This window comes from Canis lupus, chromosome 26, assembly GCF_011100685.1.
Source record: "Canis lupus familiaris isolate Mischka breed German Shepherd chromosome 26, alternate assembly UU_Cfam_GSD_1.0, whole genome shotgun sequence".
Lineage (NCBI taxonomy): Eukaryota > Metazoa > Chordata > Mammalia > Carnivora > Canidae > Canis > Canis lupus.
The window spans coordinates 17,575,124-17,600,933 of NC_049247.1; the positions used below are offsets into that span (position 1 = coordinate 17,575,124).

The window sequence follows — 25,810 nt, forward strand, 5'->3', positions numbered from 1 at the left end:
TGCCTATCTCTCTCTCTCTGTCTCTTATGAATAAACACATAATTTTTTTTAAATATTAAAAAAAATTTAAAGTAATCTCTAGCCCAACATGGGATTCAAACTCATGACCTCAAGATCAAGAGTTACATGTTCTAAGCCAGCCAGGCATGCCACTTTTGGACAGCTTAATTTAACAGCATGAATATTTCTTAAAAAACAAAAAACAAACAAACAAAAAACAGTATTCCATGTTCCTTTTAATGTACTGCATAACATCCCAAATTCAAAGAGCCTCCTAGTGTTTGACATCCAGGTTATCAGTTTCTGATATTGTAACTAATGCTGTGAGAAACACCTTCGTCCCAATCTGATTATTTCCTAGGCCAAGAGGCAGCACAGCACATTCAGGGAGGGACCCTGGTAGGCCATGGAAGCATCTGAGTCTTGGTCTAAATGCAGAGGAACCTGAAGAAGGTGGGAGATTTTCATTTCAGGTATTTGTAAAAGATCTCTGACTGCAGGACGAAGAAGGTGAGGTGGATGGATGGTAGCCATGAAAGACCTGGGCAGAGGGAACAAAGCAAATGGACTTGGAGGTTGCTAGAGGTCAAAGTAGCAGGACTCAGTGCTCCTAGGCTTATGATTCCTACAGCTGGCAGAATGGATGGTGGTGCTGTGTACTTTATCTGAAAACACTGGAGAAGCGCCAGGTTGTTGCTATTGTTTGGTTAATGACAGGAGTTTAGTAGGAGAGATCATTAGATAGTTTTGTGCTGAGTTGGAGGTGCCTTTGAGATGCATATCAAAGTAGGGATATCATAGGGTTGGTGGATGTAGGAGTCTGGACTAGAGATACAGATCCAGGACGTACTGATGTGGAGATGGCGCTAGAAGCCAAAGGTCTGGCTCACATGATGTAGGAAGGCCTATGTGGTAACAAGAAGCCTAGACCTACAAACTGGCACTCCTTGGATTAGAACTGGCAAAGTCCAGAATGACTGCAAAAATGCCCAAAGAACCACATTTGTATTGGCAACCCAGAGGGAGCAAAAAGTAAGTTAACTGTAAGTCTATTATATAATGTATATGTAACTGGTGTAGAATTAGAAAACAAGCAATCAGTAGAGAAAAATCAACAAAGCCAAAAGTTCTTTACAAAGATCAATAAAGGGATTCTGTGGCTCAGTGGTTGAACCTCTGCCTTTGGTTCAGGTCATGATCCCAAGATCTGGGATCGAGTCCCATATCAGGCTTCCTGCGTGGAGCCTGCTTCTCCCTCTGCCTCTGTCTCTGCCTCTCTGTGTGTCTCTTGAATAAATAAATAAAATATTAAAAAAAAAAAAAGATCAGTAAAATCAATAAGCCTCTAGACCAAGATAAAAGGAGAAGATACAAATCATAATATCAAAACTGAAGAGGAAAAATCACTACAGGTCCCATGGACATCAAAATCAAAAGGACAATAAAGGAATACTATTGACCAACTCCACGCCCACAAATTGATAACCTAGAGGAAATGGACCAATTCCTTGAAAGACATAACCTGTCAAAAGTCACACAAGAAGAAACAATCTACACAGGCCTACATCAACTTACAAAATTCAATCAATAATTAATAACCTTCCAAAAATAAAGTACCAGGCTGGCCCAGATGGATTCACTGGTGAGTTCTACCAAATGTTTACGGAAGAAAGTATACCAATTCTCTCTAGTCTTTTTCAGAAGATAGATGCAGAAGGAATACTTCCCAACCCATTCTGTGAGACCAGCATTACCCTAAAACCAAATGTAGGCAAAGGACATTACCACAGGAAAAAATTATAAATCAATCTCTCTTATGAACATAAATGCAAAAATCCTCAGCAAAATATTAGCAAATTGAATGAATCCATTAGTGTATAAAAGGAATTATATACCACAACTGGTGGGATTTATCCTGGGTATGCAAGGCTGGTTCAACATTCAAAAATCAATTAATGTAATCCATCACATCAACAAACTAAAAAAGAAAAATCACATTACATCAATAGATGCAGAAAAAACATGCAAAAAAAAAAAAATCCAACACCCATTCATAATAAAAACTCTTAGTGAACTAGGAAGAGAAGGGAACTTCAACTTGATTAAAAAAAAAAAAAAACCTACAGTTAACATCATACCTAATGGTGAGGAACTCAAAGCTTTACCACTAAGGTCAGGTCCAAGGCAAAGATGTCCCCTTCTCACCACTCCTTTTCAACATAGAAGTTCTAGCTAATGCAGTTAAGACAAGAAAAGGAAGTAAAAGATATAGATCGGGAAGGAAGAAATAAAATTCTCTTTGTTCACAAATGATATAATCATCTCTATGTAGAGAATCTGAAAGAATTAACCAAAAAAACTCCTGAAACCAATAAGCAATTATAGCAAGGTTATAGGTTAGAAAGTTAGTGTTATCATTTTTCTATATACTAGCAATGAAGAGGTGGAATTTGAAATTAAAAACAGTACCATTTACATTAGCACCAAAAAAAAAAGAAATACTATAGGTATAAATCTTAAAAAAAAAAGAAATTACAAGAGCTATGGGAGGTACAAAATTCTGATGATGAAATTTTAGAAAGAAATATTCCATGTGGGACACCTGGGTGGCGCAGTGGTTGAGCATCTGCCTTTGGCTCAGGGTTTGAGCCCGGGGCCCTGGGATCAAGTCCCACATCAGGTTCCCCTCGAGGACCTGCTTCTCCCTCTGCCTGTGTCTCTGCCTCTCTCTCTGTATCTCTCATGAATAAATAAATAAAATCTTAAAAAAAAAAAAATATCCCATGTGGGATGCCTGAGTGGCTCAGCGGTTGGACACATGCTGTCACCTCAGGTCGTGATCCTGGGATCCAGGGTCGAGTCCTGCATCGGGCTCCCTGCGAGGAGACTGCTTCTCCCTCTGCCTATGTCTCTGTCTCTCTCTCTCTCAGTCTGTGTCTCTCATGAATAAATACATAAATCTTTAAAAAGAAAGTTCCATCCTTGTGGACAGGAAGTTTGTTAAGATGTCTGTTCTTCCAACTTGATCTATAGATTCGATGCAATCCTAGTCAAAATCCCAGCAACTGAGGCACCTGGCTTAGTGGAGCATGCAACTCTTGATCTTGGAGTTACAAGCTGGAGTCGCACAAGGGTGCAGAAATTACTTAAAAATAAAAAAGCTTAAAAAAATTCCAGCAAGGTATTTTGTAGTTATTAACATACTGATTCTGAAGTTTATGTGGAGAGGCAAAGACCCAGAAGAGCCAGTACAATACTAAAGAAAAAGAACAAATGATAACTACTCAACTTCAAGACTTACAATAAAGCAACAGTAATCAGGACAGTGGAATTGACTACAGAAGTTTGTGGTACTGACAAAAGAATAAACAGGTCAATGGAACAGATTAAGGAGCCTAGAAATACACTGACATAAATACAGTCAACTGATATTTGACAAAGGAGCCAAGGTGATATGATGAGGCAAGTATTCTTTTAAACAAATGGTGCTGGAACAACTGGACATCTACATGCCTAAGAATATACAGACACAGACCTGACACCCTTCACAAAAATTAACTCAAAATAATATGCTGAATGAGCAGAAAGAGTGGAAATAAGAATCACTTCTTATTAGTGGTGGCTTCAGCACCATCTGTTTTTTTTTTTTTCTTTTTAAGATTTTATTCATTTATTCATGAGACACAGAGAGAGAGGCAGAGACACAGGCAGAGGGAGAAGCAGGCTCCATGCAGGGAGCCCGACGTGGGACTCGATCCTGGGTCTCCAGGATCAGGCCCTAGGCTGAAGGCAGCGCTAAACCGCTGAGCCACCCGGGCTGCCCAGCACCATCTGTTCTAAAGGAACTGAACTTCATAGAAGAATCTGTGAAGAATAATCCAAAACTCACTGATTTTACAAGAAACAGAAAAAGATGCTTAAAAACAACAAACCCAATAGACACACATAATCATGGTACAAACTATAAATGAGAGAAGAGGACTCTGGGCTATACTGGAACCAGTAAAGCAATGGAAGCTCTAAACTTACAAACTATTATTCTGACCAAGTATAGAGAGGAAACATGTAAATGAATTAGAGAACCAGCATCACACAGACTTTTAATGCTATTAAGGAATATTACTGGCAGGCCTCAAAAACAAGAAATAGAAAGAAAGAAATATTCAGTAAATATCTACATGCCTATTTACCAGACATTTTGTCCACATCAACTCTATACTGAAGCTCAGACAGTATATGACTCCCAATAATACTCTATGGTTTACTTAGAAGACGATCCAGTGGAAATTAGAGGGGAGACAACAGCACTTCTACAAGAAAAATGACTATAACCTAGAAAATGTGAGCAGTCCTAGGAAATAAAGCTGTAGGAAAGTAAAAATCTTTCATTCTATGCAGCCCACTTTGCAACAATTACTAAAAGCAACAGTAACAAAGCTTGGAAAGCAATCCCTTCACACTAGAACTTTATTTCACAATAAATGAACATTTGAAACGGGGAAGCATATAGGAGCAAGAATAATGGAAGTGATGGAAGTGGTGCTCAGGGGATCATATCCAAAGAAATTCAAGACAAAAAAAAAGAAAAACAGATTAAGGATACAGTTTGCTGCTCCATTTGTTTTTATAGTGCACAATGTATGTGGAAGGCAATACAGCCCATTACACTCTGGACTTTTTTTTAATAAACTCTGGTTTTTAATAACCTGGCACATAGCCCTTTAATTAGCTGTAATTTACTGAGATGTGCAACCTTAAATACAATAAATGAAAACTGAAGTCTCAGAGGAAGAATCTGAAAAAAAATATACAAGTCATAAAAATATGATTATTGCTGCAGGGAACTTGTACTCCTTGCAGAGATTAATCTAGAACTGTGTCACGGTGGGAAGAGCAAGTTCTAGCCAATCTGGTTGAGTACAATCTACCTCCTTCAGGCTCAGGGCACACACATCCCAGAAGGCTGCGTGGCGCTGAGACCTTCACAAGACACAAGAGGTCCAAAGTGTCATGCCAAAAAAAAAAAACGTCATGCCAAAAGGCTAGCCACCCAGGTGGCCTTTTGAGGCCCCCTTCTGGGATTCAGTAACATACATGTTGGGATCACCTCACACAGGGTGATCTATGGAAATTCTACCAAATGATTCCTGAAGGAGGAAAGACCTATTTCTTGCTGCCTTTCCGGAAAGCACTCATGGAGCACATCAGCCTGTCTTGGAGTTCATAGTTTTTTCTTCCAGAAAACAAGACGTGATCCTTCTGGGACCACTAAATTGATAAACCTAAAATGAAGTGCACCAAGGCTTACCAATTTGTTCTCAACAGAACAGTGAAATTTAAATGGCAAGTTTAAAAACTGAGAAACTTCCTTCATCTCTCCAGCGGGAGTCTTCACTGGAGGCTGACAATTAGCATGAGGCAACAAGAAAAATATATCCTGTCACAGGACACACTCCACAGCTCCTAGCTGGGATGCAGAGTCTGACTTTCTAAATCTATCATGGGACTGGGCGACAGCACTGTCGTGTGACTAGAAGAGACCCACCTTGGACACAAAAGGCAGGAAACAGCCTCCTGCTGGATGCTGCCTATCCACACCACCTTAGTCTGGTGTGGCCCTTGCTCCGTTTAACTATGGACCCAAATAGGCTCACTGAACTGTTTTGCAGTGACCCAAACACTCAAACAGAACACTGTACAACCATCTGGCACCTGCGCATCAAGAGCCTCAGCGTCCCTGCTCTCTGTGCTTATGGTACCAACGAAGTCAGTTCCAAGCAATTCTGGGATGTCCGTAGGGCTGAGGAAAGAAAGAAAATACAAGTCTGATCAGATCAGCAGTGTCTGGAGCACTGGGGACTAATCCCAACCTAAATAAGAGCTAAAGTGCACTAGAAATGGCTGTTTTCATTTACCAGTGATAAAACTTTGACCCTAAGCCAGAATTGAGCACTTCATTAACTTTTTTATTTTCTAAAAGATTTTATTCATTTATTTGAGAGAGAGAGAGAGAGAGAGAGAGTGCAAGCGAGTGCAGAAGTGGGGGGAGCAGGAGTGGGAGAAGCAGACTCCTCCCGCTGAGCAGGGAGCCAGACATGTGGTTCCCTGGGATCATGACCTGAACTGAAGGCAGATGCTTAACCAACTGAGCCACACAGGTGGCCGTATTACCTTTTTTAGTGACATTTCCACATTTCACTGTGTGAAAGCCTGGTCCCAAGGCACTCACTGATCCATGGTCCAGTGAGTTGAGAACATGCTGTTCCCTGAACCTCGAGGGCCCCAGTCAGGACAAAACAGTTCTGTAGCCCGCATAACACCTGCTTAACCTGCCTCAATGGCTTCCCAGAGATATCTGCCTACAGAGGAGCCAGACTCTTTGCATTGTTGCAGCACTTTAGAGCACCAGGGTGGCCAGAGCGGCCCTGGTGCAGGAGGAGCAGAGGTGATGTGCCTGTTGGGCCATCCCTCAGTTCCCAGGGGCTATAGTTATCAGCATCCTAGGAGCAGGGGGACAGCCTTTACTTCTCTGTGTGCCCTGTGTGGTCCTGCACAGGGGTCACTCAAGTACTCTGAGAAACAGGGAAGGACGAAAGGAGAAGAGTGGATTGACAAGTGGGGAAGGGGCACGCAGAGTTGCTGTGAGGGAGGGAAACCAGGCTGCTGTCACCTGGATGCCACTGTCTACACAGCCAGGACCTAGCACCGCTGCTCCTTCACCTCCCACCGTGCACAGGGTGACGAACAGGCCCGGGACAGCAGGGGCCCGTCACCTGCAGACTCCCTACCTGGGGCCGGTAGCCCCGCTCGGCCATCATCTTCGCCTCCTCCTGCAGCAGGGTGTCGGTGAGCTGCTCTGCCTGCCTCGCTTCCTCTTCCTCTTCCTCCTGCTGCTGGTCCTCCTCCCATGCCTGCAGCTGGCGCTCTGCAACCTGGCCACCAAGAGCACAGTCATCCAGGACCAAGCTTCCAGGGGCAGAGCCCTGCCTCGGGTCAGGAGGGAAAACCTGTGGATCTCTGCTGGCTGGAGAATCCCAGCTAAGGAACAGTGACAGCAAGCGCCAGAAGAGGTAAGGGCATTTATGAGACTGGAAAGGCTGCGTGTAAAAGCTCCAGGTGCGCCCAAGTGCTTGGAAGAGTATTTTGTGCTCCCTATCAAGTACCAAACTGAATAAATAGGAACTGTGGCCCAGGGAGCCAAAGGCATGCAGATGCAAGATTGGAAAGAAACATGCTGGCTAGGCATGACAGCCTTGCTCCTATAGAGATGGGGGACCTGGAGTGGAGCTGGAGCTAATTAGGAGGGTCAGGGTTTCAGCTGGAAAGAAAAAAGGGTGCACTGAGCTCACAAATGTGGGTTTCTCAGACAAGGTCCTAGTGACAGGCTGCAGAAATAAGTCAAGGGTCTCGGCCTCCAGTGCCTCGGGGGGGATAGGGCCATAGCAAGGCGGGCTGTGGCCTTTGCCGAAGCTGCCTCCCCCCACCCCCACCTGCCCTCTGGCTGAGCCCACCTGGGCCTCAAGCTCCTGTTTCCTGGCCGATTTCAGTTCCTCACTCTTCTCTTTCTCACGACGAGCTGACTCTCTTGCCTCCTCAAGATTTTGAATAAGCTGTTCCCTGTGTCTCAGGGACTCCTCTTGTGCCCGTCTGTTTTCTTCAAGCTTTTCTTGTATTTGTTGTTGTCTCCCTGTCAGAACCTACGCGCAGCAGGAAAGCAAAGGGCAGATTTCAGTGTGACACTCATAGGTAACCATGGCTGCCCCAAGACCCAGCCTCGTCCTCAGCTTCAGGCCTGAATATGCCAGAGGAAGGCGAGTCCAGACCACAGGACTGGCCCATGCAGTGTCAGCCCCACTTCCTACCCATCCTTGCCACACACAAAACACACACAGACTATGCATTTGGGAGAGGCAGCTGGGTGCCTACAAGGTCAGAGGAGGGGATGGAGCCCCCTCCCCAAGGCAGAAACAAGGTTGTGAGTCTCACTTCCCATCAGTTCTGGAAAAAGAAACCACAAGCTATGCAGATGACCAGAGACAGAGTCTGGGTCATCCCCTCAACCCTTTGGATTTAAATCTATTGCTCAGAGTAGCAGACACCTTCTGGGTTTGAGACCTGGCCACAGCACAGGACTACCTCCAGGGCATGGTCAGGCCTCAAGAACCAGGAACGGTGGGAAGCCACCTGCCACAGCCCACAATTATGCTCCCTGGAGGGGATATGTAAAATGGCCACAACAAGGAAAAACATTTTGAATAGGCAAAATCAAAAGGTGCTGGAGAGTATCAATATCCACAAAAGCAGGAAAGCGCTACTGGGAACCCAACTTCCCATGAATTCCAAAATAACATGCATAAAATATAATTTCCATTTTAAAGCAGTTTAACTTTTTTTTTTTTTTAACGTATTGGGCAGCCCCAGTGGCCCAGTGGTTTAGCACCGCCTTCAGCCTAGGGCCTGATCCTGGAGACCCGGGATTGCGTCCCACATCAGGCTCCCTGCAGGCTCCCTGCGTGGAGCCTGCTTCTCCCTCTGCCTGTGTCTCTGCCTCTCTCTCTCTGTCATGAATAAATACGTAAAATCTTTAAAAAAAAAAAATTTTACGTATTTATTCATGAGAGACACAGAAAGAGAGGCAGAGACATGGGCAGAGGGAGAAGCGGGCTCCCTCCAGGAGCCTGATGCAGGACTCAATCCCAGGATCCTGGGATCATGACCTGAGCCAAAGGCAGATGTTCAACGACTGAACCACCCAGGTGTCCCCACTTTAACTTTCAATACATGGATAATGAAGGCTTTTTTCTAAAAGATTTCCTTTAAGAAATTTTTTTTTTTTATTAAGTAATCTCTACCCACAATGTGGGGCTCAAATTCATGACCCCGGGATTAAGAGGCACATGCTCCACCAACTGAGCCAGCCAGGAGCCCCTAAAAGATTTCTTTCTAAATGGGATATGCCTTATGCATATGACTTACTTAAGTCCTGATAAAGAAAATAGTTACATTCCTCCATGAATCCACTTCTGGTATGCACCCCAAGAAAAAAAAAATCCTAAATGTGGAAAATGGAAAGCCTTATGCATCAAGACGTTCACTACAATGTTTCTTTTTTCTTTTTTTTAAGACTTTATTTGACAGAGAGAGAGAAAGCAAGCACAAGCTGGGGGAGAGGTAGAAGCAGATCCCAGCTGAGCAGGGAGCCCAACACAAGGCTCAGTCCCAGGACCCTGGGATCATGACCTAAGCCAAAGGCAGGCGCTTAACTGAGTCACCCAGATGCCCCTGCAATGTTTCATGTAATGCCTCAAAATTAGAAAAAAAGAATACCCACAAGAGGGAAGTAGAGCACAAACTACAGTATACCCACATGACACAGTATGCAGATATCAAGATATCTACCAGGAAGATGTAAAAGTATGTTAAAAGGTTTGAAATCAAATCGCACAGTATAACAGGGAATGCACAGAAACACAGGTTATGCACAGAAACAGGAAGAGTCGAATGAAATCAATTACTGATGACTGTGTAGATGAGTCTGGGTAATTCAGTTTTTACTTCCTGTACTTAGGAATCTTTTTCTGATAAGTTGATATTTCTTTCATAATGACATTAAAAGCCTCTTTAAGATAACCAGCAAGGCCGGTGTTCCGGAACATTTAGCAGGATCAGTCCAAGCTCACAGCCAGGATTACCTCACTCATCAGTCTGTCTCGTGCGCTCCTCTCCCGGGCCCACTCCGCCTCTCTCTTTTCCCACATCTCCTTGGCCTCCTCCCTGGGAACACAGAGCAGATGACAGCAGGCTCCCTGCCACCACTGCGGGACAGAGAGCAACTAAAGGACCAGCAGGTACACACGTCTTCCGTGGGGCCAGCCTTCAGACCAGTTTCTGCACCCAAACTGTTCACAGGTGACAACTACGGATAAGCTCCCTGGGAGTACTCCCATAGTAAGGGCTTTAGGGTGCCTGAGTTTGCTCCCACCTCCTTACAAAATGCATCTGGGATGACCTGCTCCCAGGCCATTCAGACACCAAGGCAACTGAAGCTGTCAGGACCCTGAAGATGGAGAGGAGTCCTGACTGAACTCTGTCGCCCTGCCCGTGGGGTCACTGCTGGCTCGCCCTCCTCGAGTCCTGGTGACCTGAGTACCTACCACTTGGCTGGATGTCAGGATTCATAAGATGAGGATGGGAAAGTGCTTTGCCTAGTGTCTGACCCACAATCAGTGCTCAACAAATGTTACCTATTATTTGATTATTTCAATCTACTAGATTAATTTTTAGGATGCAAAACCATTTATGATAGAGACCTAAAAAGCATTCAGCATCTGTGCAGTTTATAACAATTTGCTTTAAATTTCTAAGATTTTAAATGAACAGATCCTTATTCTAAACCCTAATGACTCTAAAAATAAATAAATAAATAAACAAAACAAACCCTAATGATTTCTACCTTAAATAACTTCAGGGAAACACCCCCGACAAGCCAGGTCCGACAGACAGATGTTTCAGTAACAATGGGAGACCCTCTGGGTGCCCCGTGGGAGGTGAGGGACCAGAGCAGAGGCCAGGAGTGTCAGGCCCACACAGGTGCCACCTCTCACCTCAACAGCAGCTGCAGCTCTGCCTCCCGCTCCCTCTCCAGCTGCAGCTGCTCTTCAATGACCTGCTTCATCCAGGCCGCATCAGCCAGGGCCTGCTCCCGCCTGGCCAAGTGCATGCGCTGGTTCTCATCGTCCTTCTCAATGAGCGCCTGCAGGATGCGTTTGTCCGCCTCCTGAAGGGTGGAGGAGGAAGCATAGTGGGCACGTTGGGGGAGCCTGTCTGCACCCATAGCCCCACTCCCACAGCCCCTCCTTTCTGCACTCAGCCCTAAGAGCAGACATTTGTGATGCTTCCAAAGGTTCTCAAGACAGAGATGGGAAGATTCAGGGTATAACCACTTAGGTATGGTTTAAAACAACACAGGAGAGGCCCAGGGGCTTTACTCTGCCAAGGGAGACCCATCTGCCACATGTCCCTGCCTGTGGACATGCCTGGTAGCAGTTTCTGAGAACATAATTGGGCAGCAGTCTCACTGCTGCGAGCACAGACTGGACACCCGAAGGCACAAAGACATGTGCACAATATGCTCACTGCAGCTATTCTGTAAGAGAATGACCCAAACACACAATAGTAGGAAACCAGCTGTTATGCACATCTCTCAGTGGGGTGCTGTAAAGAATGAGGGAATTCTGGGGGGTCCTGAGATGGGAAAGACATCCTCGGGAAGAGCTGCATGCCAGCACCAGCAGTGGCAGTGCCACACCCAGGCCACTCTGATGTAGCGGGCAAGGATGGAGGCAAATGGGTTTGCTCATTCACTCTCCCTGTTCCTGTGTCACTAGCAAGTCACAGACATGCGTAACAGGAATACCAAGCAGCTAGTAAAAAAGAACAAGCTCACGCCCAGTGTTTGAGGTTTAATGTTAGGTAAACATCATGAGGAACGCCACTTTAATTTTTAAAGAGCTTCACCACTTCCCTCTGCATCGTGTAAATATATCTAGAAGGATACTGACGCAGACACTGCTGGGGAGGGGCAGGGATTGCAGGGCTGGTGAAGGCGGAATCTCCCCTGGTGTTTTATTATGAGGACACACTCAGCTACTGAGCAATGAAAAGCATTTTCTTCCAAAAAGGGCGAAAGAAATGCCAGGCTGACTTAGACTCACCAGTTCCTCTTGGATCTGCTGTGTACGCCTATTGAGTTGCACATTATACTGATGTCGCAGGAAGCGTCTAGAAATGAGCAAAATAGGTGCTGCCTTCAGTGTCTTATAAACAATTAACAGAGGTCAGACAACTACTTACTACAAACTGTATCCTTTCTGGTTTGGGACACCCACGCAAGACTGGCAAAGTGAGAGGCTCTCCCGCCAGGCCAGGCCAGCCGTCCGGGGCCCTTCTCACACATACCCTAGCTCCGCCTTCTGCCGGAAGGCTGCCACTTGCTTCCTCTCTTCCTCCAGCCTCTCCAGCTCCCACCGCTGCTTCAGCAGATTCTCCTGCTCCTTCTTCAGTTTGGTGGCCTGTGGTGACGATGACAGTAACCCCAATTAAGGTCATCAGAATCACAGCTCCCTACGTTCTTCATCCGCATTTTCAGTAGACACAAATCAACAGGGCTGGCCTGGCCAGGGGTAAGTAGAACCCCCTCCCACATCTGGGCTCTGAGCCCCGTCTCACTCATTTCCTACAAGAGCCTTTCCTGAGCCTGTGGACAAGGATGAGACCCATGCTCCATGCTCCCACAGGACCTCTGCACTCATCCACACCTTACTATAACTTAACCTGTCTCCCCAACTGACACGGCTCCTGCCATGAAGGCCAGGGCTGTGGGCCTGGCTCAGTATTGGGCAAAGAGTGGGCACATTCAGGACCTGGTTCCTGAATCATTTGGGCTTGAGGAGGGACAGGCTTCCCTCATCCAAATGGCAAGATCCAGCCCAGGATTCTAGCTCAGGGAAAGTGCACACTATTTTCAGAATGGCCTCGGGAACCAAAGATCCTCATAGTTTATGCCTTGAGATCCCAAACCTGCCAGCTGGGGAGAGCTGTAGCTATGTGCTAGAACATCAGACTAAGTCAAGTCTACTTAATGCCCTGGAAAATCCAAGTTCTAAGAAGGCACTCACACAGCCGCTCTCAAAACACACCTAGGAGAGAACAGGTATTCTCTCTACATCGTGAACATTCTAGAATCTGGGCCTTAAACCCAGGAGGATGGAAAACCCACAGCTGGGAATACATGTCAGAAGAGAGAACCTAGAATCATCCCCTAGTCCCCTCAACAGGACCTATCCAGCAGTTTTTGAAATGCCTGTTTTATAATGACAGACGGCTGCAGAAGAGGAGGCTGTGTGGCCAGGGCCATGCCCTCACCTCCTTCTCCTTCAGCTTCAGCTCCTCCATCTGCTGGAGCAGCGCCTCAGCCTGGAGTTTGCCCTCCAACTGCCTTCTCTCTTCCTCCGCTTTCATCCGCTCCAGTGCTTCCCTTCGGGCCCGTTCATACTCATTTTCAGACCGTTTGTTCTCTTCCTCTTTAGTGGCTTCTTGCTACATGGACCCAAAAGAACCCAGGAGATCAGTATCTGTAATAAGGCCAGCAAAGACCCAGTTCCCCACCACTGTTCCTCATTTGGACATATCTACGCCAGAGTGGGTCGTGCCACTTAGCAGCAGTGTGACCTTGGCCAAGGGTGCATCTTCCTGGGCTCTGCTCTCACGGTGGGAACCATGGGAGTGATGCTTCCCTCAGAGACGACGCTGGGGAAATTACTCAGCACAGTGACCGGCACAACAGAGGGGTTAAAAAGGCCAGGGTTCCTGCTCCTTCCAAAAGTCAGCAAAATACTCTCCAAAATCAACTCAGAGGCAATGCTGCAGCTCTATGCAGGTGTGGACTTTTGTCCCCAGAGGTGCTGCTGTGGGCCAAGGCTGAGAGTTTATGATGCAAACTACATCAAAAGAGACTGCCAGCAACAACAGCAACCTTTAAGATGCACGTTCCCGCCAGTGGAATGGTCACCTGGTGTTACTTTGCCCCGAGAACGATCACAAAGGATTCCGTACGTGTAAGAGCAAGCGCTGTTCAGCTTTAGCATGTTACGTAAGCTGAGATAAAGTCTATTCCTGGACTGGCGTCATTAACATCAAAAACAAGAAAACTTCAAAACCATGGAGACGTGGCACTCCGACCACAGCACGCAGGACTATTTCCAGAGCCATATACCACACCTGTTTTTTTTCTTCTTTCTGCATTTTCCAGGAGTTTATCACATGCTCCTTGTGAAGGGCTGATTCAATCTGAGGGTGAGAAGGCAGAGGAGATTAACTTCCTCACTGGTTCATCTGACAGATGCACACTGCACAGCGCAGGGCCACACAATGGCAGTGACCATAAGTTCCCTAGGCATGGGAACAGGCGGAGGAGTCTTACAAGGGAGCACAAGGTGACCCCAACATATATACAGTCTAAATGCCAGTCAGTCAGTAAACCAAAAGACCAGGCAGTTCTAAACTAATCTTAAGTGCTGTAACAAAGGAACACAAACTTTTCTCCCTGCACCCCTGGGGTTGAAGAGGAGCAGGTCAGTGTACACTGAAATGGAAATACAATCAGAAAGGCCACCCCTGCCTGCTCCAAAGCATGCCAGGCCCCAGTCAGCAGGAGCTGACTGAGGCACAGACGCCGCCTTGTACCTGTCTACTCAGAATTCCCTCTGCAGGGGATCCCTGGGTGGCGCAGCGGTTTAGCGCCTGCCTTTGGCCCAGGGCGCGATCCTGGAGACCCGGGATCGAATCCCACGTCGGGCTCCCAGTGCATGGAGCCTGCTTCTCCCTCTGCCTATGTCTCTGCCTCTCTCTCTCTCTCTGTGACTATCATAAATAAATAAAAATTAAAAAAAAAAAAAAGAATTCCCTCTGCAAAGCAGAGTTGCATAAACATGTGTTCCCTGTAGCAATGATGCAACACTTCTGGGGTTAAGAGATTTGGGGGGACGCCTGGGTGGCTCAGTCAGTTAAGTATCCAACTCTTGATCTTAGCTCAGGTCATGATTTTAGGGTCCTAAGTTCAAGCCTCCCATTTAAAAAAAAAAAAAAAAAAAAAAAAAAAGGAAGAGATTTGGGTTTAGAGAATCTTTTGAATCAGAAAATGAATTGTAGCACTGTCTAAAAGCTTTTGTTTGGGAAGTCATTTATAAAAATTTTTAACTTCTAAAAAAAAAAAAAATTTTAATTTCTAACATTTAATTAAGCGTCCCAAATAAACACTTCTGAGTAAAAGACTTTGGAGCACCCACACCTAAACCCTCAAATGGCCAGGGAAAGTCTGAATGCTAGCTGCACAAGACTCAAAAGCACCAAATTGCTCCATTACTTAGTGACTAGCAATTTCTAAATATAATTACGAATAAATAAACGCACACCACCAAACAGAGATACAAAGTTTGAGTTGAAATAAATTATTGACATCATCAAGGATCATCTTCCCCTAGGCCAGTCTCCGTGGAAGGATGCCCTCCCTTGCCCCCAGGTCTTGCACATTGCCCTCCTTTCTCCTGCCACCCCATTCTGGCCTCCACTACCACTGCCCTGGCCTCATCCCCTCCTGTCCACCTCAACACTGCTGCCAAAGCTACTCCTCCTCGAAAGGTAGCTGGAATCCTGCTATACCCCTGCTTAAAACTATCCAGGTGGGGGATCCCTGGGTGGCGCAGTGGTTTGGCGCCTGCCTTTGGCCCAGGGCGCGATCCTGGAGACCTGGGATCGAGTCCCACATCGGGCTCCCGGTGCATGGAGCCTGTTTCTCCCTCTGCCTGTATCTCTGCGCCTCTCTCTCTCTCTCTCTCTCTCTCTCTCTCTGTGACTATCATAAATAAATTTTAAAAAATTAAAAAAAAAACAAAAAAACTATCCAGGTGGCTCCTCAGTGCTTCCAGGAGGTCACACAAGGCTGGCCAGTCTGGGCCTGCCTGCCTCATTAGCCTCAATCCTGCAACAGCCCCTCCCTCTCTGATGGCACAACCCCCAGCCACTGTTGCTCCCTGGACTCTCTCAGACCTGATCCTTGCTCAGCTGCCTCAAGCTGGAATGTCCTTTCCTCACCTCGACACCATCAAGTTAATGCCCATGTCCTTCCAAACTCCTCCACCCCAGCAACTCCTCTGAGATGCCTCTCTAACCCCCAACTGAGTTGGGGGCACTGCCCTGATGCCCAGCTTTCTGGGCCTGCCCAGCCCACTGCAACCTGCACTGGACACAAGCTCCTGAAGAGTGGGGCCCCATCTAATCTCCACATGCCCAGGTGGTGGACCATACGGCAAATGTTCAGTAAGTGTTGGCTGAACACCAAACAAACCAGATCTGTATGGTACATTTTTCAGGTGGCTGGGGTGTTCTCTCTTGTTTCACCCCAGCAAGAGATGCCAGCTTAAAAAAACAAGAAGGGAAACATGATTTCATCTACTTAGGCAAATCAAAGATTTTCACCTCTCGAAGTTTGGGGTTGTTCTTCTTCCAATGTTCATACAAAAGTTGTTCAGCAATCTGTCAAGAAAACACACAAAAAAGGAAGCCTGATTTCACTTTTCAAATCCATTCATATTTTGGATAACTCCCAGTGGAAGTTCAGCTCAGGCTGAGAGCCCCTCCACTGGCACGCCATCACTGCACCTGCCCTTCAGACCTCCTGCCTGCCTTACACCCCCGGCTCTGGGAGACATCAGAGTGGAACCAGACAGCCTTGACAAATGACTCCCACAATAGTGATGGAAGGGTGCCAAGATCTGATGCTACAGATGCGTCCCAGATGTGACAGATCTGCTGCAAAATATACAGCAGGCTTAAATACACAGACTGGTGCTCACCATTCCCCACAACTACTTGGAAGATAAAATACACCAGTGCCAAGCCTTTGTGGGACCACAGGACTGGAATGAAGACAAAGGACTCTGACATAATGATTTAAGGGGCCAAAGAGAACAGAGGTGGCTTGTGCGAAACACACATCACGAACAATGCAGCACAAGTACCTCCCCCTGCTGGCTTTGCAGTTAACTGCTGTCTGATCAGCCCAGAGTGCCCAGCCGTGATCCCACATGTCACTGACAAGCTGGGGACACTCCTGCTCTGTTGCTCCTAAAGGGCTAGAAGTTACCAGTTTTCTTTGCTCTTCTCGGGCCGACTTCAGACTGCCGTGCCGCTCCCGGATTCTTCCCTCCCGCAAGTCCATGCTTAACCGCAGCGCCTCGAGTTCTCTGGCCAGCAGCTCCTGCTCCTCCAGCAGCAGCTGCCTGAGCCTCTCCCGTCTGCCTTCCAGCTGCTTCCTCTTCTCCTCCTTCATCTTCTCACGCTGATAGGCATACATGCTGGGTGAGAGGGAGCCCTCCCTAAATCAGCCGCACTAGAGCCACACATGGCATGCTCTGCTCTGATGCGTGGCAAAGGAGGCTGAGGCGGACATGACATGGTGACACGGGCAAGTGTCTTCCAGCCGAAGCAAAGACAGCGGGTCACAGAACACTATGCATAACAGAATCTGGTTTTTGTGAAAAGAAAATGTACAGTGGTCTCATATATGCATGTACCAGCTAACTTTGACCAGTAACCATGTACCAGATACTATGTACATGGATGGCTTTCTATTAATCAAAAGTCCTACAAAGGAGGTCCTGTTGTAGCCCTACTTCACTGAAGAAGAAACTGAGGCTCATTCCTACAGCAAGTGACACAGTCAGGATTTCCATCTAGGTTTGTCTGACTCTGAAGCCTATGCTTTTAACTTTCACATCTTTACACATATTTCTGCAACAAAGGATGTACATGTATATGTATATTTATACACACACAACTGGGGAAAAGCACAGGAGGATCCATATTAGACTGTTAATTGTAGTTCCCTCAGGGGATCTAGGGTTACCAGGAGACTCCCAAATTCTACATGTATTTCCTATTCTTTTCTCCTTTTCAGTGCAAACATATCATTTCATGATGATCTTCCTTTTCAATGGTCAGTAAACATCACCATGCAAGTCATCTATGCCGTCCAGCAAATTCAAGAAAACATGCTGTTAAGCCATGTTCTACCTTCCCATCCCCCGCCAGGGGTTCTTAAAGCCACAAGCCGTAACCAACAAGTGGCTTCCTGCCTTTGTCCCACCAAGGTCCCAGCAGGTACCTCCGCTGGTAGGAGGTCTTGGAGCTCCATTCCGCCTGTTTGGAGCTACAGATATCAGACATCCTGAAGTAGCGGCTGTTCTGGTCCCACTGCTGCCGAAGCCGGGCCTCCTGCTCTCGGTGTCGCTGTCGGGCCATCTGCTGGTCCAGGAGCCTCCGGCTGCACCAGTAGGAGGGCAGCGTGGGAAGTGCCATCTGAAGAGAATGGCAATGGTACGAAAATGGGCCTGCTGCAGCTCCCTAATGAGCGGTCCTCACCCCTTGGCTGCCCCCTGGAATTACCCCACTCCAAACCAATGACACCAGAAGTCTTAGTGCCCGCCCCCAGGCATCAGCATTTTTAAAATGACTTGCATATCATTATTTTAAATGAGCCTGGACTGCACCCAGCTGTGAGCCAGACATCATCAAGGGCGTTGCAGACGAAGACTGGAACCAATGCTGACCCAAGCACTTGGGGGCTTCTATGTTCTCCACCAAGTAACAGGGATAACGATTTCAGGAATGTATATATGTGCCAAGCTCTTGGCATACATGATCTTTTTCATTGTTAAAATCACCCCATTATTTGGCAGGTGAGCAAACTCAAGTTCAAAATGGTAAAGTGACTTGCCCAAGACCACAGAGCCAGGAAGCAGAAGAGATGAAAGGGCTGGGAACCTAATTCACGCCAGTGTCAGACCAGGGCCTGGGCTCTGTAGATGTCAATAGGCTGCCCATGGGGACCAACAGGCCCTGGGTCAGGCAACCCCCAGGGAGTGCTCCAGCCTGGCTGTCACACCTGGAAGTGTTCTGGATTAGCACGGGGGTGACATTCCTCCACTTAGAAATGGAGAAACTGAGACCCAGAAAGGAATCGAGTTGCCCAGGTCACGACGCAAAACGGGGACACAATGGAGACTTGAAAGCAGGCAGCAGTCTCAGTCCAGGCACCCCTCTCCCTGACCCCAGGGCTGCCCCGATGGGCAGGGCCTACACAGTGTCTGGCTACCACAGTGCTCATGGAATGTTTCCTGAATATGCTTAGAAGTCTGGGTCCAGGCCAAGCCTCAAACTCAGTGCTCAGACCTGCAAGAACATAATGTGCGTTCATGGTCTGCGGCTGCCAGTTTACAGCCTGTCTTGAAACTGGGGCGGACTGGCATCACGTTTTCCCTGCCCCAAAAGCACCCCATGAAAAGCTCTGCACCAGGAATCAAGAAACAAGACTGGTCCCGGATCGCCTCTTTCTCTCAGCCCCTAAGACAGCCTCCTAAGACAAAAGGAGTTGCAGAGCAAGGCGCAGGGAGGGCGCAGGGAGGGCGCAGGGAGGGCGCAGGACCGCCGCAGGGGGCGCAAGGAACGCGCGGGGGGGGGGGGGGGAGCGGGACAGACGCAGGGTGGGTGCGGGGAGGGCGCAGGACGGCCGCAGGGGGCGCGGGGACGGCGCGGGGACGGCGCGGGGAGGCCGGGCCCCAGGACGTCCGCCACGGTTCCCGCCCGCGCGGGGCCACGGGGTCCCGGCGCCCACACCCGCCCGGCCGAGCCCACCGTCCGACTCACGTTTCTCAGCGCCCCGGAGTTTCCGAAAAGCGCCCCCGCCGAGCTCGTGCATGCCCCAGCCACGCCCGCCCCGTCCCGCCGCCACCTTCCCGGCGCCGCACGGCCCCCACGCCGGCGGTTTCCCCGCCCGTTGCCCGGGCAACGGATCGACGACGGAGCGCCGCGAGGGCCAAGCTGCCTCCAGCGCGATCCCAAACGCGCGGAGAGAAAGGAGGCTGGTTTGGGTTTTTCTTTTTTTCCTCTGGCGCCCTCTCGCGGTGGGGCGGGAGATCAATCCCAAACATCGCTAGTCCCGGAACCAAGGAAGGATGAAGGCAAAAAGAAGCCTCTTCACGACTAGGCAAAATTCAGGATGGTAGTTACCCGGGAGGGCGCGGGTGGGGGGTGGTGATCGAGGTGAGGACTGGGCGGGTCTCGGGCCTGGCTGCACACGGAGATTACCCGGGGGGGGGGGGGGGGGTCTTAAACGGCCGCTGCCGAGGCGCCTGCGGGGCTCCGCGGTTGGGCGTGATCCTGGGGACCTGGGATCGAGCCCCGCGTCGGGCGCCCTGCGCGGAGCCTGCCTCTCCCTCTGCCTGTGTCTCTCAGGAGTAAATAGAGCTTTCTTTTTTTTAAGTCCAGATGCCTTTAAACAAGAAACAAATAAATTCAGATGCAAGAACCAAACTCCAGGCCGATCCCATCAGGTTCTCCAGTTGTCAGGGTTGTCGGGCCCCCAGATGCACTCAGTGTGCCCCGGGTTCCAAGAACGGTCACCTAAGTGCATACAAGCTATTGGTAACTGTTGTCTAGCTTGGTGGTGGGTACAAGGGTGTTCATTGGTGCTTCAGGACTCACATGTGTTCCATGTATTATTTTATGTATGAAAACGGTGGTAAAGGGGTGTGCACTTGGCTCATTTGGGGGAACCTGCGCACTCCTGATGTCTAGATCATGAGTTCAAGCCCCATGTTGGCCATAAAGCATAGTTTAAAATTTTGTTTAAATAAACTTACCTTAAAAAAAGTCATAAAGATGACTTCACTCATTTATCCTCTTTTGTTTGCTCATTCTTCATGTTTAATTCTCTTAATTCCTCCCTTCATTCTCTTTCATCTGTCTGGGTTTTTTTCTGGGTACAGCATAGTCAGTATCTTGAACATTTTGGCCTCTATTCCGACCCCCCCACAAGCCAGTTATGAGGTCTCGGGCAGGTCACCTCACCTCACCTCTCTGGGAAAAGAGAATGGTCAAGTAATTGAACAGGGAGACCATTAGATGAGGCAGCTCTGATGCCTTGCTAGCCCAGCAAGCAAACCAAAACCAACACCAGAATCAAGGCTCTCAAATCTGAGAAAAAGTAAACGTGAGGTCAAACAGCCACCTAGCCTTGCCCAAATAAAGCAACTACTTAAGCTGTAGCCAATAAAATGATTTCCTTGCTTTGCTTTTGTCTCTTCTCTATAAAATAAAATAAAATAAAATAAAATAAAATAAAATAAAATAAAATAAAATAAAATAAAAAGCTCTCCCCCAGGTCCTGTGTGTGGCAGAGAGTTCCTACCCACATTGGCCTGGCACTACCCAGTTAAAATTGATATATTCCAAGTACACTCTTGAAAAAAAAAATTAATGTGCCTCAGTTTACCTTTTAACAAGAATACCAGCAGTGCTATTTTTTAGAGTTGCCCTTATGGGACAAAATGAAGGTTTCAGTGGAGAGCACACGGTAGCAGAGCACCTGGTGCATCTCAGGTAAGTACTCTTTCTTCACATCTCCCATGACTCCACTCGTGCTGACCCAGGATCAGCCCTGCCCCATGCATGAGGCATGCATGGCCCCTCCTGTTGGCCCCTATCTCTTTGGCCAGGCTCATGGCCACTTTCCCATATTATGTCCCCAGTGGACCAGGGAGGCAGCTGCCCCCTGGGGTCAGCCCAGCAGAAGAGCCCAATACATAAATGCTTGTTGGTGGGTCTCTGTGAATGTGGTAGGAACTTCAGAAATATGTGGATGTTGGGGTGGGGGGGTGGAAAGAAATATGTGCATTGGGTAGGGGAAGACCTGGCTTATGATTTTATGCCTTTTGAGTGAGTCCCCTCTGTTCCCTGAGCCTTGTTTTCTTCCTTTCTTTTTTTCATTTTAAGATTTTATTTATTTATTCATGAGAGACCCAGAGAGAGAGGCAGAGACACAGGCAAAGGGAGAAGCAGGCTTCCTGCAGGGAGCCCAATGTGGGACTCGATCCTGGGACCCCGGGATCATGACCCCAGCCAAAGACCAATGCCCAACCACTGAGCCACCCAGCTGACCCCAGGCACCCCTTATCATTCCTGTTTTACAGTTGTCTAAACTGAGCCTCAGAGGGTGGTGTCCTTGCCCCAAGGAAGGTGGTAGAAGCCTCACCCTGTCTGGTCCTAGGCCGGGCCTTCGCAGCAGGGATCACCACCTTCCCTCCTATCCTCAGGGCATCCAGCGCAGAGTAGGCTCACCATAAATATTTGTTGGGAAGGAATGAGTAGATTACCTGCTTTTGAACCCCTTCTTCTTCTAAAGAAATAGGGAAGCATAACATAGAAAGAAAGCAAAAAGAAAGACGAAACAGAACTAACATTATTTGAATACCATGTGCCAGACACTTTGGGATATATTCCCTCACGTAAGCCTTCCTCCAGCCCCTGGGAGTTCTGCCTCCATTCTGTCTAGGAGGAAACTGAGACCCTCGATAAGCCAAGACACTCTTTTGAGGTCACACAGCCAGGACTGTGCAAGCCAGGATTTACACGCAACCTTCAGAGCTTGCTGCTTCCTCTTCAGATTGTGTTTCCAGGATCTTGTGACTTGCAGGTGTCGCTCTTAAAAGAGGCCAGCAGATGCGGACCAGCTGGGCCATTTAAAGAGTTCAACAATATTAAATATTTCATGACAGGTTGATGACTACAGCCCACGGGGGGCGGAGAGGGGAAGCCCTGGCAGGTGGATGCCGCTCAGGCCGGGCCCTGGGCCAGCACAGTGAGGAGGGCTGTTCTTGGACCTGTGTCTTTGGGTGTCCTAGCACAGGAGGAGAAAACAGGGCTGGAGATATGGCGTGACGACATGGGAGCGGTTCCCCATTGGCTGAAGTGTGATGGCATCGGAGGCCATGCCGTTTCCTCACTTACTTAGTAGGTGGCATTGCCAAGGCACATTGGTCCACGCTGGGTGTTCACAGCATTCCGTCAGCCACTCCTCCAGCTTCTCTCTTCTCACTAGGGCTGGGCTCCCCATCCTTTCCCTAAAGATGAAGGATACTGCAGTAGGCCGGAAGCTCCAGGCCCCCGGGGGTATGCGGCTGCCCATCACAGCCCTAGTTTTGTGTTTTGATAATAACAGGAATAATCAAAAATGGAGATATCCAGGAGAACAAAAAGTGTAAAAAGGCGTTCACCGAAAACAGAGGATGGAGATACCACTAGGGGGCAGGATTCAGGGGGATTTTAATTTTTATTTCTCCCTAGGTTTTATTTATTTATTTATTTATTTATTTATTTGTTTGTTTGTTTGTTTATTTATTTATTTATTTATTTATTTATTGAGAGAGAGCGAGCAAGCACAAACAAGGGGAGGGGCAGAGGGAGAAGCAGACTCCTCTCTGAGCAGGGACCCTAAAATGAGGCTCAATTCCAAGACCCTGGGATCATGACCTGAGCCAAAGACAGATGCTTAACCAGCTGAGCCACCCAGGCACCCTCCTCTCCCTAGATCTTTAAATTTACGATGGTCAGTGGTACTTGTGTAACTAAAGATAATACATTGGTTGGTGAATCACAACAACCTGCACTTTCATCTTGCTTCTGAGTTTATGAGATGCTTTCAATGCATGAGTGGCTCTCAACCTCGGTTACAGGTTTGAAGCCCCTAGAGAGACTTTTTAAAATCCTGATACTTGATCCCCAAGACAGAGGTTCTGATGTAATTGGTCAGGGATGGGGCAGTTTATCTTCTTAATTTAAAAAGTTTTTTTTTTTAGGAACCGCCTGAGTGGCTCAGTGGTTGGGTGCCTGCCTTTGGCCCAGGGCGAGATCCTGGATTCCCGGGTTTGAGTCCCATATCGGGCTCCTTACATGGAGCCTGCTTCTCCCTCTGCCTCCCTCACTGTGTGTCTCATGAATAAATAAAAAATCTTCAAAAAAAATAAAAAGTTTTTTAAAAATATTTTATTTATTTATTTGAGAGAGAAAGTACGTGCCGTGTAGGGTGGGGAAGGACCAGAGGGAGGCGGAGAAGCAGGCTCCCCACTGAGCAGGGAGCCTGTCATGGGGCTCAATCCCAGGACCCGGAAATCATGACCTGAGTCAAAGTCAGAAGCTTAACCAACTGAGCCACCCAGGTGACCCTCTTTTTAATTAAAGTTTTCTTGAAGTAGGGTCGATACACAATATCATGTTATTTTCAGGTGTACAACTTAGCCATCCAAGAATTGTATACATAGCAAAATGCTCACCCCTTTGAATGTGGTCACCATCTGTTGCTAAAATTGTTACAATATTGTTGACTGTATTCCCTTTGAGATACTTATCATCTCCATGACTTCTTTATTTAACTGGAAGCTCCTCCATATTTTTAACAAACTTTATGTGAGGATAGTTTGAGATTTACAGAAAAATTCAAAGAGAGTAGAGGGAGTCCCCTCTTACCTGATACCCATTTTTCCATTACTAACATCTTATGTTCATATACTCCTGGGACAGAAGGACAGAAGTCTCATGGGGTTGAGTTCAAGGTGTCAGTGGGGCTGCACTCCTTTCTTGAGGCTGTAGTGGAGAACGGGTTTCTTTGCCTTCTTCAGGCTTCTAAAGGCCACCCCGTTCCTTGGCCTTCCTCCATCTTCACAGCTCACAGCAGAGCCTCTCCCTCTGACCATTCGTCACTAGTCACATCAGCTGAGGAAGCTTCTCCACTTTTAAGGATTCATGTACCCACCTGGGTAATTCAGGATAACCTCCAGGGTTTCTCACCTTAATGCCGTCTGCAGAGCCCCTTCTTCCATGTAGACAAGGTAACATATAGCTTCTGGGATTGGGAGGTGAGCATCTTTGGAGGTCATTATACCACCCACCACAGGAGGAAAGGGGGACACTTTTAATTACTATTATTCAATTTCATCTTATTATTATTCAAAAACATCATCAATTTGTTTTTGTTTTTGACCTTCTCTCCCCACCCAAAGGAAAGGTATATCACCACCACATCATTTATCCCCCTGAGCAAGCCTGACCTACAGTTACCTCATTCCTCCCAGTGTAGAGGTCATCGCCCTGAGGGAAACCCGCACAGATAAGCCCTGCCCTCTTCAGGTGCATGGCCAGGGGACCTCCCATTACCATCGATGCTCCATCTGCGAATCAGGTGAACTCATCAGACCCTGTTCCTATGTGCAGAGGAAGCTACAAAATGAAATCATGTTGCAGAGCCTCCCATTCAGAGCTCTCAGGTAGTCAGCCTGCTTCCACCTGCTGGAATACATCCATCTGATGGAATGGCAATAACTGTTTTTTGGTATTCCTTTTATTTTTCAAGGCCAAGCCAACACAAAGGAAGGAGCCTCTGTGCGGCTCTCCATCATTTCATATCTCTGAGCTTTAGTTTTCCCATCTGTGAAATGGGGGTGATAGTACGAGTTTGTTATTAACAGCCGCCCTTAGCCCAGAGCCAGGCACATCATTGAGACTTGATAAATGATAACTGTTGGTGTTACAATTGTCCTCATACTGACAATTTTCTGTGTAGCACAGGCCTCAGTGAGTGCTGGGTTTAGTTCCCCCTCCCCTAAAAGAAGGCTCTGGAAAACTGTTACTCAATCGCACACCAGTAGTTGATCAACTCCTAGCAGTTCCCCCCAGTTCCCCTGTCAAGCCGCATCCCTGATTGGGGTAGAGTATCTTCCTTTCTGTGTGGTTCAGGAGGAAATCCCAATATGTGTACACCAACCACAGGGGGACCCACAATCATGTGTGGGAGGGGACCTGGGGCCCAGTTGTAACCAATGACACTTCAGAGGATGTCTGCTGGGTGTGCAGGGTGGTTGCTGGGTTTTGTCTTATCTACTGCTGCAGCCATAATCCCACCAAGAGGAAGCCACCTGACACAGCCGACTGATCATCACAGGGCAGGAAGAGAGAACCTGCTCCTTGATGGAGGTATGATGACGTCAGAAGCAACATCAACCCACCAGTGGTGGGCCCAACCCCATCACTTGGCCTTTCTTTTTTTTTCTTCCTTTTTTTTCTTTTGCTTCTAAGTCTTTCTTATTACTACTATTTTATGTTTAAAAAGAAATACACCAAACTTGAGATCTACCCCCTTAAAGTTTTAAGTGTACAGTACAGAATTATTAATGGATAAAGAAGACATGGCATATACATACCATGGGATTCCTTTTTAGAAGATCAGCTAAAAATAATAATAATAAATAAATAAATAAAAAGAAGATTAGCTAAAGAGCCCTCTTGCTTTTTTTTTTTTTTAAGCCCTCTTGCTTTAAATAATTTTCCAGTTACCAGGAAGCATGACAGACTTTTCTAGAGC

The 25,810-nt window shown here is 47.4% G+C and overlaps 1 protein-coding gene across 3 annotated transcripts; it reads right to left on the reverse strand.

Moving 5' to 3' along the window:
* Positions 1–216: 216 nt before the first annotated feature.
* On the reverse strand, positions 217–19,417 carry TCHP (trichoplein keratin filament binding). 3 transcript variants are annotated; one of them, XR_005379282.1, is made up of 14 exons: positions 19,264–19,417; positions 17,723–17,916; positions 16,703–16,913; positions 16,036–16,092; positions 13,780–13,848; positions 12,925–13,098; positions 11,959–12,071; positions 11,715–11,781; positions 10,605–10,777; positions 9,693–9,774; positions 7,512–7,697; positions 6,789–6,932; positions 5,713–5,800; positions 217–541 (listed from the first exon to the last, which is right to left on the reverse strand). XR_005379282.1 is itself a non-coding variant. In XM_038575381.1 (13 exons), the coding sequence occupies exons 2-13, from the start codon at positions 17,914–17,916 to the stop codon at positions 5,768–5,770; spliced, it is 1,503 nt and encodes a 500-aa protein (XP_038431309.1). In that variant the 5' UTR covers positions 19,264–19,417; the 3' UTR covers positions 4,450–5,767. The 3 variants fall into 3 exon arrangements, 1 of the variants encoding a protein (XP_038431309.1); XR_005379281.1 differs by lacking the exon at positions 217–541 and adding an exon at positions 4,450–4,795; XM_038575381.1 differs by lacking the exon at positions 217–541 and having other exon boundaries at positions 4,450–5,800.
* Between the last annotated feature and the right edge of the window lie 6,393 nt (positions 19,418–25,810).